Below are 15,264 nucleotides of genomic sequence, written 5' to 3'. Positions count from 1 at the left end.
CTACTGAATATGTTTTTGGTATGAATATGCACTAAATAGCATGTGTATTACAAATTTGTAATTACTCCAACTTGAATAGTGAGTGTCTTTCAATGAGTAGTTTTAAGTAACATCAAAATCTCAAACAAACTCAAATGTTTTTTCAGGTTATAAAGTGCTACAGAAACGTGTTGACTCACTTCTAAATATATCGTTACGAACATACTGAAGTATCACTTTGGTAGTTAGCTGATTGTAAAATAAATAATCTGTTATACTGTGGGACATCATATAAAACAGTTATATATCACTTTGTTGACGGACTTGAGAAATGTTTGGAAGACTTTTAACAAACAACCTCAAGTGTTTTTCTGTTATGCTCATACATTCCGGCCTCCTGAACAAAAAAGCAGAAGATTATAAATTTTATGTAGAACTGTACATTAAAAGTGTGTATAAAACTATCATAGCAAAAGGAGCCTATCTTCAAGAAGTTTTCACTAACTCAACCCATTTACAGAAGGACAGATAGTCTTGTTACATAATATGTCGTATTTGCTGTAATCTCATTTCAAACAAAGATTTAGTAGAACAATAACAAAAATGTGCTACCTGTACAAAAAACTAAATATAATACTGATTCCACATTTCAGGTTACATGTACTGATTCATCTACATTTCAGGTTACATGTACAGGAACAGTAATTAAAATGGTTCCACTTAGCCTGCACATATTTTTTTCTCACTGTAATTTCAAGAGGTATGGAAAACAGTAACCACATAGCCATGTTTCTACATGTTGCTTTACATGTTACATGTTATAGTGCGAGTATATTTAAAAAAATGTATTACTTTACTGTTGAAAACAATATAGTGTAGGTAGTTTCATAGGTACAGTAAGATATTATATTTATTAGGATACATTATTATACTTTGTGTACTGTTTGAACAATTGAAAATATTAAACACTTTTTGGTGCTATCAGAACTGGAAAATATTTTGGGTCAGTTTAAACCTTCAATTGACTTATCTGTAGTGAATGTTGGTACAAGTATAAAAGAAAAATCACATAATATAGTATTTGGTTGATTTTATTTTAGTTATATTTTGTTGAAACGTAATTTCATTCTATTATTTAAATGCAGTTTTTATAGCACAGCTTACCAATGTAATTTTTGTGTGTCATAAAAATAAGTGTAAAGCTAAATGTTTTCTGTCAAGCTTTTTAATCGATTTTCTTTCCAAAGTTGTGTTAAACGTTTCTTACACTGCATGATGATTAGCTATTATTTTTGTGTGTGCATTTAGTTGTGGTTGCTTTAGACGTTTTGCTTGTCTAAAAAACTCAGAGCTAATATTATAACTGAATATGTGTTTTAGTATGAACTCTATTTATTTATTTGTTTGTCAAAATATATTCAGTATTTATAATATAACATACTATAACAATATTGTGATAATAATCATGCATTAAACATTGATCAGAATATTGATTATGTGGATTAACCAAGGATTAATATCATCTTTTAAATAAAATATGTATGTTAAGTAGTTAACATGATTTAAGTTTGTACAGATAATTTGTAACTAAAACTTATTATGAATATCAACTTAATAATTTCAACTATCCCATTATTAATAAATTGGCAGTTTTACTGTGACTTTGATAAAATAATCTTTTTTTGTGTGTATTTTTTAGAAATTGCATTAATATTGTTATTTCAAATCTAATTCCACTATTAAAAAATCATTAATGTTTTTGAACTTATGAATTCAGTTATGTAAAGAATCATAAAGCTTAAAATAAAAATTAAAGATTTTTTCAACTACTCTAGATACTATAATTTTGCAGGACCATTATCAGTGTTTATTTCAAATTTTATTACTAACAACTTATTTTTAACATACAACAAGTATGCTGTAAGCTATGATTTTTTTGCCAATAACAAATGTTATTGCTATATTTTCTAAATGACGTTCTTCATGCTATGTAGATCACTTTATTTTGTAAACATATTTACAATATATATCTATATCCACATATTAACATTACAGTTTAACTTTCTTTTTCTCTAGTTTTAGCTTGTAACTTTATACTGAATATCTATTTTCCCCTTCTAAAAATTATTTAATATGTAATTCAACTTAAAGAATGTGATTCTAATTGTTTATAAATGCTTTGATAATACACATTACTGGCTCTTTAGTTCATTCTGTAAACATATGGAGATGTTTTAGTTATTTTTGGCAGTAATTTCTTAATTAAATACATTACAATCTTTAGATAATAAAACCTACTAATCTAATATAACTTTGATAGGTGAACACTATTATAATAAAGGCTGATTTAGAGTGTAAGTTTATATAAACTCCCATCAGAAGAGTAATAATCTATTGTTTTGGTTGCAATGCGAGGCAATCAAGTATTTCCTGAACTTCTTTAGGAATGTACTTTACATTTTCCCATGAATGAATGAATATATAAAATATTTTCTTTAAATAACAGTGTCTCTGAGTAAAATGAGAAAATAAACCAAAAGTGTTATACTGGTTGTTCTTATTTCATAGAACTTTCCTGAATTGAGCAAAATCTGTATAATGTATTCAATATTTAATGTAAGAACAAATAAAATTATGTTAGAAATATTGCAATAAGTTTCTCTATCTGAAACTTCAGTCAAACTGTTAAAACATTACACTGCTGATGCACCTGGTACTCAAATGCTGTGAGTGTCCTTTGAAATGAATTTTCTACCACATTATGAATAAAATTTTAGAAATTCTCATTTAAATCTCCTTTTTATTAAATTTATTTTTGTGTGCATTTTTAATTATAACCATATTTGAAAACTAGTTTGTACATTAGGTACTATTCAATAAAATTAAGGATAGATCAGGGTAGGTCATACTATAGGTAGATAAGATAATAAGTGGAATGTATGTGTTCTATGTTGTATGTATGTGTTAACTTATGCGTGTCTATATGTGTTGCGCCCGACAGCCTACCCTGCAGTCTATGGGCAGTTTCCACAGGCGATTGCACAGCCTATGGCCGGCGTGGCCGCATCCCAGCGGGAAGGTAAGTTGATAGTATCAGCCTAACTAATCATTGAACACTTCTTAGATTATTTTAAAAGTCAACTGGGGATGGTATGAGGAAAACTCTTAATTATCAAAGGTGGGATAAAATCAGATTACCTACATCTTACATGTTTAAATTTGTGTAACTTTTACATTTTAAGAGATATACAAAAGAAGATTTATTAAATTCACACTAAACTATGGTGGAGGAGGGGTGCAATTTACAGCTCTTGTATAAACAGTGGTGTGGCTAGTTAAAATGGTAGCCAGGACTCCATATAGTCCAATTTTACAGTAATTATGTTATATGAAAATATTAAGTACCAAAATTAAAGATTTAAACCAATGAATATTAAATGCAGCATATGATTTATGTGTGTAAACGTTGAATAACCAACCCTTGTAAGTAATGTTAAGGAACCAAAAATTAATCACCCAGCACAAAAACAACAAAATAATCATTTGTATTTTGTATCTGAAAAAATATTTGAATTTTGTCTTATAATTCAAGTTATTTGTGTGGTTGAATTTAATCATAAAACATCAGTAAAATTAACTTTTAAAAAATATTAATTATATAGGGTTTTTTTATTCTCACAGTCACAGAATAATAAACTAAATAGTTATTTAAATAAATTATACATTGGTATCGAGAAGAGGAAGATTCAGGAACAATCAAACAAAATTGTAAATACATCATATTGTGACGTTTATTTTAGTTTATTGAACAAAAAAGTAGACATTGCAAAATAACTGTTTCTATAAATTGCTTTTGTGTATATTCAGTATAATGTTTATAGTTCATATTAACAAAATTTTTTCAGGCTATTATAGAATAATCAACTCTGGTTATACCACTGTGTCTGCAAAAGCTCAAGAGTAATTTAACATTTTATGAATCAAACATCATTTCTTGTATATTGCATAATTACCTAACTTCTAGAAAAAATATTTTTTTGAAAGCAAGAAAGGTTTTTATTAATGCCTCAAATAAGCAATATTGTTATCTCTATTATAGTTTTTTTTAACACTACATAAAACAATAAATCTTCCATCACTTTTGAAAAATGAGATTCATATTTTGACAATACATGCTAAGGAGTAGTTCATACCATTTTGTTGGGTACCAAATGGATTATATAATAGTTAAGGTTAGGAGAAATTAATTAGAATCTTTTGAGAGTTTTTCGAGAACAAGTTTTTTTTTTCAAATAAAAGTGTTTGTACAGAGTGTTACTAACATTGGTCTCCTCTACAGATTATGTATCTGTCTGCTACTTTTACTTAATATATTTTTCCAAAAATCTTATGGCTGACCCTAGAATGATGTTTTCTACTTTTCTTATTATAATATGTATAGTTTTAAAAGAATCATCACAAATTGTGTAAGTTCACTCCAGCTTCGGTTTATTATAAACCATTATTTGATGTACCAAAATTTCAATATTTAAAATTTTCTTCCCACTGTTAAAGCATTTTATTAGTATACTTAAATTAACACACAGCATATAAATAGTCAGTTATAGCCATGTAATAGACCAATGGCATTTTATTATAGCTAAATTACTAACTTTTGTATTGGACAATTTCCACAAGAGTAGAATGTATATCAAAGATTCCATAATTTACTCTCCAAGAATATGCTAGATTCAAAAGTTCAGTAGTCTTCCCTGTAGGTAACAACTCAAATGTTATGGGTAAACTTAACAAGCTGTGGGATAAGCAACCCTAAACAGTGGTTGAAACGTCTCAGCCTTACTGCAAACTGGTAATTTAGTTTTCATGCAAATATTCTGGTAGGAGATAATGTACTAGTTGGTAAGTGTTAGTTAAGTTACGAGACCAATTGAATTTGGTTTTCAGCCCCGAAAAAAATATTGGTGTTAACTGTTTTTGGTGTTTTCTATTTCATACAAATGTTAATTGTCGTCTGCCTTTTTATATGTACATTTCTAACTTTACAGTCAGTGTGTGGATCTCTGTGTCACTATTCATGTTTTCATTTACTTTATTGAGCACATTTTTGTTATTTACAATTTATTAATATTTTGGACTCTGAATTCAAAATTGTACATTTTTTCACTTCCAAAGTAATAAGATAAAGAAAGCCCTGCAGTCTAAAAGTTATTGTGAAATAATTAGGCTGCACGGCTTTTCAGAAAATTAATTAAATATTGAATAGGAAAAAATAAAAAACATTAATATACAATTGTTTGGTCGCCAAATACCCTTTATGAAATCCTTTTTATAGTGATCTTTTACAGAAAATACCAGTTTCAACGAATTCCAAACATTTTTAGGAGGGTTTTACATGTGCTCTTCTTGAGTTTGTACAACTGTTTATGGACTGAACTCAAGGAGTTTTGATTATTTAAGTGAAACTTTGGTAAGATGTCACAGAAATATTAATAATTCACAGACATGATCAAAATGTTTCAGCTCAACTATGTTTTAAACATCTATGAAAAAATGTCACATAAAACCTGATTATACAACTTTAAAATGAAATATGCTCTTTGCTTTGAATGTATTTGGTACAGTTTATGATTTAGAGTGTCAAAATTCAAAATTGGGCTTGAAAATTGAAAATCAGCCATTTTGCCTTTGGCTCCATAAAAAATTGGACTGTGAATTTTGAACTTACATCACATCAGCATATAGAATGACATGTGCTCTATTAGGTACAGTCTCCTGTTGCTGAAAAGCTCTATATTCATAAATCTTTCCAAAGCATCACTTCAATAATTTTAATTTTCTATATTCTATATATGTAAAATGGTACATTCCTAATTAAACACTTTAAGTATATGTATAATGGAAAAAAGTGTAATTTGAATTTTTAATACAGATTTTGAACAATTGGTAAAAGGTGAACCTTTTTGGCGACCAAACACCCTGCTTATTTCGTATTGGTAAACGTGATTTTATACTTGTACCATAAACAAACCTTTAATAATAAAGCCAAAGACCGATCGGTAATCACTCTACTATGTGACATTTTCATCTGGTAATCAGGTTGGGTTAAACAAATAAGATCAAAGGTGCTGGAGTGTGAACAATTAAAATATCAATTTGCATCTATTTTTATTTATTATCACTGATGGATATGCTGTCAATTAATATCCAGTATATTACAATTCAGTTATGCAAAGCTTTCAAAGGTAGCCATTATTGTTTTGCAAAAAATCAGGTTGGGTTTGAAACGAACACAAGAACATGTGTCAGATGTAGCTATTGTTCAATTGTATTATTGTATTTTACCTATGCTATTCATCTAATGGGCCATTACTCTTTGAGTGAATCATGTATTTAAGGGTTGATGTATTTTTAAAATGTATTTGTATTTAATAATTATACGTTAGTGTGGATTTTTGTTATCCTTTAACTGTTGACGTTGTTATACACTTTGTGTTCTGACAATAAATGATTGATTGATTGATTGATTGATTGATTCATAATTCAATACAATTCTGTCTACAGTTTGTTTTCCCTCATCTCAACTTCTAACAATGGCTGTTGTGGCAAAACTTATGTAAATTAAGCTATGCAGAAATGTACCCTCTAAATAGATTACTAAAAGGTAAACAAAATTAACACAAATACTGTAAAACTTTTTTATTACATATATCATTTAAATATGAAGTAGCTCGATATTAAATTAAAGTATTCTGAACACTTTTTACGTGTTTCTATAAAACCAAATTTTCAAGTAATGAATCTGAATTACCTCATCGTAAATACAAATATAACTTAGAATGATAGCTAAGTCTTTAAAATTTACATTTTTGAACAGCTTTAAGTACTCAGTTGTTGTGAAAAAGTAAGTATGTGAGAGCAGGTTTAACTGTACTCACTTTTTATGAACATAGGGCTGTCTGGAAAAGTTTGGTGATGTTATATTTTTTTACTATAACAAAAACAAACATAAGTGTTAAATGTCTGCGGATTACATTGCTATGATTCACTCAATCTGCATACATCTGAGTGATACCTCTTTGACTGATGTACTCTGAATCATGTCTGGAGTAGCTGTGGTAAAAGCATCGGTGGTCTGCTGTCATTGGTGCCAAATCTCAAGTTACTTCACTGCAAATCAGATTTATCTTAATAAAAAAGACCAGATGGATAAAACTGGACTTTTCAGAGGCCACTTCACTGGACTGGCTCTACCAATTTAAATGTCCGAGCCAAGGCTGATGATCTGTTTTAGATTATCCTATCTTTTGTAATGACCAAGTTTGAGTTTTAGAATTTTTTTATCAGGGTTATCACAGAAATTGATAGGTAAATTTGAGAGAGAAGTATATTTACTAGTAGGGTTACTATGGGAGAAGGGTTGTCTACAATTGAAACACAATTTTTCAGCATTGGCCCAGCATAATTTAGTTTTACTCAAGACTATACCACAATCTTATGTACCTTCAACTTTGGATCTGAGAGATGCCTTCAATGTTAATGATTCCTCAGTGTACTGTTTCCCAGGCTGCTCCATCTCGGGCCCAGAGGGCTGCAACTTGTTCATCTACCACCTGCCACAAGAATTCGGGGATGCAGAGCTCATGCAGATGTTCCTGCCCTTCGGAAATGTTATCAGCAGCAAAGTATTTATTGACAGAGCCACCAATCAGAGCAAATGCTTTGGTAAGTTCAATTATTGTAATTAGCTAAACTTTACATTTAATTGCTTTACTAATATTCCTAGTGCTCACTTATTCCTGATCTTGACAGTACAAAATGTAATCTATTAGTGATGCTTTCCAGAATCACATTCCTTGCTTGGAACTGAGGACAGTACATATTTCAACACAATTAAATCTGGAAATCTCCTTATAGATTTTAAATAAAGGTTAAGTTTTGTCTATCTGTTGGCAATATGAGCTTGAAGTGAGCAAGCTCCAGTTTTTATTTTTCTCTACACAGTGTAGAACAACATGCAAGACATTTTCAGTCTTGATAGCAATACAAGTACTTTATTTAACTTGTTATGCATCAAAATTACGATTTGGACCAAACAGAAACATAGTCTTGTTTACTGAATTCATTTTTGAAATATTTGATTTTGCTATAATTGTTTTTATTAAAACTATATCACGTTGCTTCAAATTTCTGTAGTACAATTTATGACTTATTTTAACTTATGTGCACATACAAGTATTGATCTATATACTAAACATATTTTGCAACCTTTAAACAGTTATTCAACTTTGCCCATATTCACCGATAATTACTATACTGTAAATCACAACCAAGTGAAAAGATTTATAAATTGGGAGAATACAGGTTGCGCTATATGAATTTGTAAATGCTTATAGTAGTGATCCATTTTATAAATAAATGTTTCAGTATTATATTTCAACAAAGGTATAATGCCAAATGCTCAATCAATGCAATTTTATTTGAAACTGTCATAAAGACCTAAAAGAGAAGAAAAGAAATCATGGAATTGATTACTTGGTTTCAGACTCAAATCAGTGAACTGTTACAAAATCCATGTTTGGTTTATTTTATTGTTTAGATAAAACTATTATTTCATTTCATTTTACTTTGAGTGCATCATAATTATTATTGTCTTACAGAAAACACAGATAGATCACAAATATATGTATATATATATATATATATATATATATATATATATATATATATATATATATATATATATATATATATATATTTTAAAATTAGGACATACATATAACAAACATTGTTGGAACAGAATGTTAAGAATAATTATTATAACTGGCCAAAAAAATAATATTGATGTTGTGATAGCTGCAAGAAAACAAAAACAGGCGATGTATGAAAACACAAATTGGTGTAGGGCAAGGTTATGCTGGTGTGTTGTTGTTTCAGTAATTATAATGATGAACCGTACCCACAGTGTACAAACATATCTATAGCTACATTACCGAGCTAAATTATCATGTAAATTACCTGAATGCAGTTTGTAGTATAAATATAAGGGAAACCCCTCTAGAACTGCCTCGAGCTGTTTTCAAATAATGTGCCTTGTTGTACATCCATTAGCATCGCAATCAAGTAAATGTTTATTATTATAACCCTGGGCTCTCTCATATATATTATCAATAAACATGTGCTACCCACTGCGCTAGCCAGAACCCCGCGTTGCATAATTACGTACAGCTGTTTTAGTTGACCCTCTTTACGTAATATCTTGTTCGAATAGCATTTGCTGCATTCCATTAGTACACCGTTGCATTAATATGCTTTCACCATTATCTGCATTAGCAATCCTTTGTTGCTTTAAAAGGAATATTTAATTATGGTGATGTGTTGCTGGTGTTTTACAACAATCAATTCTCAAATAGTAGTTTTAAATTAATAAACCATAGCAAATGGTAATTAGTATTTGATCGTTTGTATTTGTAATCACTACAGCACTACAATATTGCGACTGTATTTCTATAATTGTGTTTTTCCCTTATATTATAGGTGTTTGCTGTAATGTTTGGTTCTTGTAGGGAAAACAAGAATTCTATTAAAGTTTGTATTTTCTCTTAGCAACATCTAGAACAAAACTAGAGTTTAATTCATTTTACTTGATGATATTTACTGTAGTGAATGAAATATAGATTAGTTAATTAATGTGAAATCAAAACTTACTGTAATCTTTGTTTTAAGAGACAGCACTTGTATTAATATTTTGTAGTTTTGGTACCAATAATTGCAATAAAGGTGTAACACCTTGGAAACTTCAACACAACTTATAATTGATAGTTCAATGAAATATATTAATTAATGCTTTTTAATCCTTAACACATTTTTATAAATTTAGTACCCGCCACAAAGTTACAATTTTTAATTGTGATTTTTAAACATTTTTAAAAATAGAGATCATTTACTATAAAACTATATTTTCCCCCAGAATGATCACAGGCTTCTGAGAGCCTCTGTCTACTGAATCAAGTGGTCACCAAATTCACGGAGCTTCTGACTTTTAAACTTTGTTAGTTCACATTTGCTCAACTCCTAGTGCTGTGGTTTCTCATCACGCGTTTATGGATATTGCAGTATTCAGCATCCCCCTACACACTTGGCACTTGATTCCTAGATCTTACTCCCAATGTTACTAGATTTTGCGTCTCCAAGCACCTTGCTCCAGTAATCTCAATCTGGAACGCCAGTCATGATATACAGATCTCTCGACTTCCTCGGTGGGTACTCAATATTTTTGGTTCTGTTCTGGAATGCCAGTCATGATATACAGATCTCTCGACTCCTCGGTGGGTACTCAATATTTTTGGTTCTGTTCTGGAACACCAGTCATGATATACAGATCTCTCGACTTCCTCGGTGGGTACTCAATATTTTTGGTTCTGTTCTGGAATGCCAGTCATGATATACAGATCTCTCGACTCCTTGGTGGGTACTCAATATTTTTGGTTCTCTTCCTTGGATAAATTACCCAGCCTAGATCCTTTATCCCCCTTAGATTTCCTTAACCCTTCACTAGTCATTATGACTAAGGAAGTTATTTAACGGTTTCTAAATTGTGAAACATGTAATGGATTTAGCATGAAATAAATCATTCACAGCTACCGGAAACAATGTTTTTACTATCTAGCAGTAAAATATAGTAACATTGAAATTTTGTTAATCAGTAAATAGAATATAGAGTGATTAAAATTTATGTATCCAAACAATATAATCAAGAAACGACTCCGTAAAAATAAAAATCGCCTACAGATCTATGAAAGACAGAAAACTCAAAGTTGTGCAGGACAAGGTACATTTAAGTGAGCAGCACATATTTCCAAAACTGCTACTTTTATTTGGCTAAGCATAAACATGCAGTAAACAATATTTTAAAGTCTCAAAAGGGCTTATGGCAAAATTTAAAATTTGTATGCTGAGCGAAAATATCGATTCCATATATGTAAGTACAAATGCTCATAATGATTGGACTTTAATAAATTATTTTTTACGTAAATTTTGTTGCAAAAATACTAAAATTTTAGAAAAATTTGGATAACACAAGGAGCAAAAATATTGTACATATATGTAAAATAGGTTTTGACTAAATATGAAAGTATATACTGTATTGTATACAGTAACTAATTAATGAAAATCTTGCATGCTTGACATTATTGCCAAATACTAGAAACATAGAGACAGTCAGACTCTACGATGGATATCCTTAGGAGTCGCGGTTATGACAAGGTCAGATCGTAGGATCTCTACTGTACAGTATTCCCCTGATGGCAACTGAACTAAGTTTTAAATTAAATAATTGTAGACAATGAAGTCAATAACCTTTTGGTATCAAGCTATGTAATTATATCAGTTACATTACATGAAATAAGGTGAGAAAAATAAAAATTATTGTTTTCGTCATGGCTTCAAGTGGTTTGTTGGAGTATTTGTTCAGTATAATCCACAAACAATTGACTTGTTTTATATTCCGTGATAAAAACCTGCCAAACATCTGCCATCAGCACTTAAGCTGTTTTTGCTAATCTTGTAGTTGCCACATAGGACAGATCTAGAGGGCGACATATGTCCTGGTAAGGAGGTGTCATGTCAGCCGTATCAGACGAGCATCAGCAAAATGCATGTTTAATTAATGTTTGTCTGAAGTGGTCGTTTGTAGAATGATTAGCGATCTGCAATATTGTCAGTATTATAAAGAATGGCCCATGTACTGTTCACGAATAACCCCTGAAATGGTTATGCGAGACCAGACGGCAGAAAGCAGCTGTGTGTCACCTAATTTCCAACCTCGGCAGACATAATACTCACAAAAGAGAACAAAATAAGTGTTAGGCAGATTTGGCCCACAGTTGTATTTTCTAAATAAAATCCCAAATGAAAAAGGTTGTGCCTGTCACATTGGGCTACACTCTGATGATAGTTTATTAAACCAATGTCAATGTAGTTCAGTGAAAACGGTTTTATTCAATGTAAAGTAACCTCAGATAAATCACTTTCCTAGTTTCAATAACACACAATTACAGACTTATACTCAATAACACACTTCTTTTACAGACCATACTGGTTTACAGCATCCCTCATCAATGTTGAATAACTGCTTTTGTGCCTCAGCTCTGCCAACATTGAATATTCATACCGACCTTGTTGCATACAGCATCATCATGCTTATTGTGACCACTATGCTTTCTTTGACAACTTTGTTTTACACATGCTGCAGTCTTTGGTACATGGTAACTAGCATGTCACTGGCCAGTTGATTGGACAAGAAGAACTTAATAAAATTTCGATCTGGGAGTGATTTTTTGACAAAGAAGAAACCTTGTGTTGCACCTGAATCCAGCAACTTTTTATTCTACTGTATTGAGTAGAATGCATTCCTCACACCAAGTTTCACAGTCATAAAAGACATGACTTAGCTTACTGTCTATACCTCATCACTCCTACTGATTACTTTGTTGATAGAGATGTATCTCTGTGTTCTATGTGTAAAAAGAAGTCAAGTGCAAAAAATTTCCTAGACCTTGACCATTAATTCCAGACATGATTATCAGACAAAGTGAATGATCGATTTTTATCATTTATTCTTCTATAAGGATACTGAATTGGGTGAATAATTCTTGGTCAGCAGCCCACAAATCAGTGATATAAATTTTAATAAAAAGGAATAGAATTAAATTAATAAATATTTTATAATATGTAAATAACTACTATTCACAAGGCAGAAAAGCATGGTGTGCATAATATAATAATTAATACTACTAAACATTATTTAAATAACAAGTTACTTATTAGTATCAACACAAAGTAGTCTGGTGACACAAGAGAATAATTCCATAACTATATCTTCAAAGCGTTTAATAGGTAATAAAAACCTAAAACCTATAATAAATCTTTGATATGAATACTGTTTATTATATTATATAAGTAATAAAGTATAATTGCTCACCAAAATTCAACTACTTAACTGTGACTGCTATTCATATTTGGTATACGTTGACTTCTTTGTTATATTTCTCACCATTCTGACATTGTAGAATACTCATATTATAACATCCTGTTGATAAAACATAATTTGTATGAATTAAAAGTTTAAATAATAATGAACCACATTGGTACTGCCATCCAATAATGTGCATCACATTCACAAACATCATTTGTAAAGTTGCAGAGGAACTGGTCTCTCAGTACACCCACCTGTTGCCGTCATATGTGGACTAGATTACATTCATCTTCTTTCCAATAGTTTCACTTCAGTATCAGTTCCTGTTAACGAAAGTTAGAGCCAAAGAGAAATAAACTCTTCCGCAGAGTAAAACATTTCAGACACTAAAAGGTCTTTCAATCGAGCTTTGAACTGTTTTTTATTATCTAACTCTTTGTGCTGTCAAAGAGTCCATTGATTAGTCTGATACCAGCTTGTGAAGGAAGTTGTTTGAATGCCTTTGTTCTATGCTGTGCACTCTATATCAAATAAAAAAATCAAAATCATTTTTATTGCCGCACAAATCAAAGAACATTGACTGTCATCATGCTGCAACTCTGTTGTCACTATTTATAAAGTAAGATCAATTATTATTAAATTAGTTAATAATAACAACATTAAATAAAAGGATCATTTATAGGTTTAAATTCTAAACCGGGATAAATAAGAATTAATACTTACTTCATTATACTATAGTATATCAAACTATAGTATTAATTATATCACTATATTTAAGATCCCTTTCATCAAATGGTTTACAAACAATCAAAATCTAGGATCGAGAGTAGTAACATTGATTCTACATTGAAAAATTGTTCCAGACAATAAAGGGGGATTTCAAAAGCTATAAGTTGTATTTCTTTAAATATCTTTATTTGTCATATTTATGAACTAAATGCAAGAAATCTTCTGAGAAATTACTTAGTGGCTGTTTAAGATTTTAGACGATCTCATCAAACCTATAATTATTTTGATTTTTTTTATATATTGTGTTATGCGAATGTACAACACATAACTTACATGTTTTTTGTTATTTGCATAGCATTTAAAAATATGTTTTCTCATGATAAAAACAGGTTTCAGTGTGGATCCCTCAAGTAATTTACCTAAAATAAGAATTATGTATATAAGTGATATTTTTCTGGCTCATTTTTGGGACAAACTTTAAAAACGGGGAAAACTAAATAAATTTCAGATTTTTTATTTTTAAGCGGGATTCCTAAGTTTACTTTGATTTCTGAACAGAACTGATGAAATATTAACAAATTCATATTTGTGGCAAGTGTAGAATTTATTGTGCTGGCTTTGTAAATACAAATTGTTGCTATTGACGAATTCTCAAGCTGCTTTGCTCTTGTTTGTGCTGATTTTTGAAATAACGAAAAAGAATCTTTGACTTTTAAGCCAAGGCAATGTTTTCTGCCTAGTAGATGTGTGAATGGTAGTGAAATTTCAAAAAATTCCAGTAGTATAATTCAGTACTTCACCAGGCAAACATAGTTTTCATATAGACAATGCCATATAACTGCAAGTGCTTACTCAAAGAGACCCAAAACTTTATTCTGAAGGATGTTGTGCATGGCCTGGAATTATGGAGCTAACCTGGTCCTCTGAGTCTATATTTATATCCTAATGTTTATGTTTCCCTGATAGGCGGAATTTTTACTACCAGTTTTTTTATATGGAACTCGGATACAAACTTATAATTAATATACTTGCGATTTAATGTTTCAGGATTTGTGTCATTTGACAATCCAGCAAGCGCCCAAGCAGCAATCCAGGCAATGAATGGATTCCAAATTGGAATGAAAAGACTTAAAGTTCAGTTGAAACGACCAAAAGATGCCAATCGTCCTTACTAACCCCGTGTACCAGGGGAATAGGTCATTTGCCAATCACTTCACCAGGTAAATCATGTCATGATTCTGGACGTGATTGTAATCTTTAAATTAACCTGTGCCATAGATACTACCAAACGTGTATATTTTAATGTTTCTGTAAAACGAAAGATGTCACTTTAATGTCATTAAGAACCATGACCTTGGTGATGGAATGTGTGAACACATCCAATTTGGTTTGGAACAAATAAGTGTAGTAAATAAAAAAAGTTATAAGAATAGGTTTTCAAAAATGTTAAGTGATATAATTTTTGGTCTCTTAACAAAATGTTTACTTTTGCCTACTCGTCAAAGTCATGTGCATGTGTCCATGTGTGTACGTCAAGGGTAGGTAATTTATATAGTAGGCTATTCAAATAAATAAAGCATGTG

General features: G+C 30.5%; 1 protein-coding gene across 4 annotated transcripts in view; it reads left to right on the top strand.

The window, feature by feature from the left end:
- Nucleotides 1-15,264, top strand: part of LOC124368986 (CUGBP Elav-like family member 4) — a 198,512-nt gene that overhangs the window by 172,567 nt on the left and 10,681 nt on the right. For 3 of the 4 annotated variants that reach the window (XM_046826572.1, XM_046826571.1, XM_046826574.1), the window contains 4 exons: nt 965-982; nt 2,981-3,058; nt 7,528-7,701; nt 14,729-14,901. In XM_046826572.1, the coding sequence (XP_046682528.1) occupies nt 965-982; nt 2,981-3,058; nt 7,528-7,701; nt 14,729-14,856 (398 nt within the window). In that variant the 3' untranslated portion in view covers nt 14,857-14,901. The remainder of the gene's footprint in view (nt 1-964; nt 983-2,980; nt 3,059-7,527; nt 7,702-14,728; nt 14,902-15,264) is intronic. The other variant, XM_046826573.1, reaches the window with a different exon arrangement.

This window comes from Homalodisca vitripennis, chromosome X (genome assembly GCF_021130785.1).
Source record: "Homalodisca vitripennis isolate AUS2020 chromosome X, UT_GWSS_2.1, whole genome shotgun sequence".
Lineage (NCBI taxonomy): Eukaryota > Metazoa > Arthropoda > Insecta > Hemiptera > Cicadellidae > Homalodisca > Homalodisca vitripennis.
Note: the sequence above shows the minus strand (reverse complement) of the source record. Positions and strands in the feature narration are given on the sequence as shown.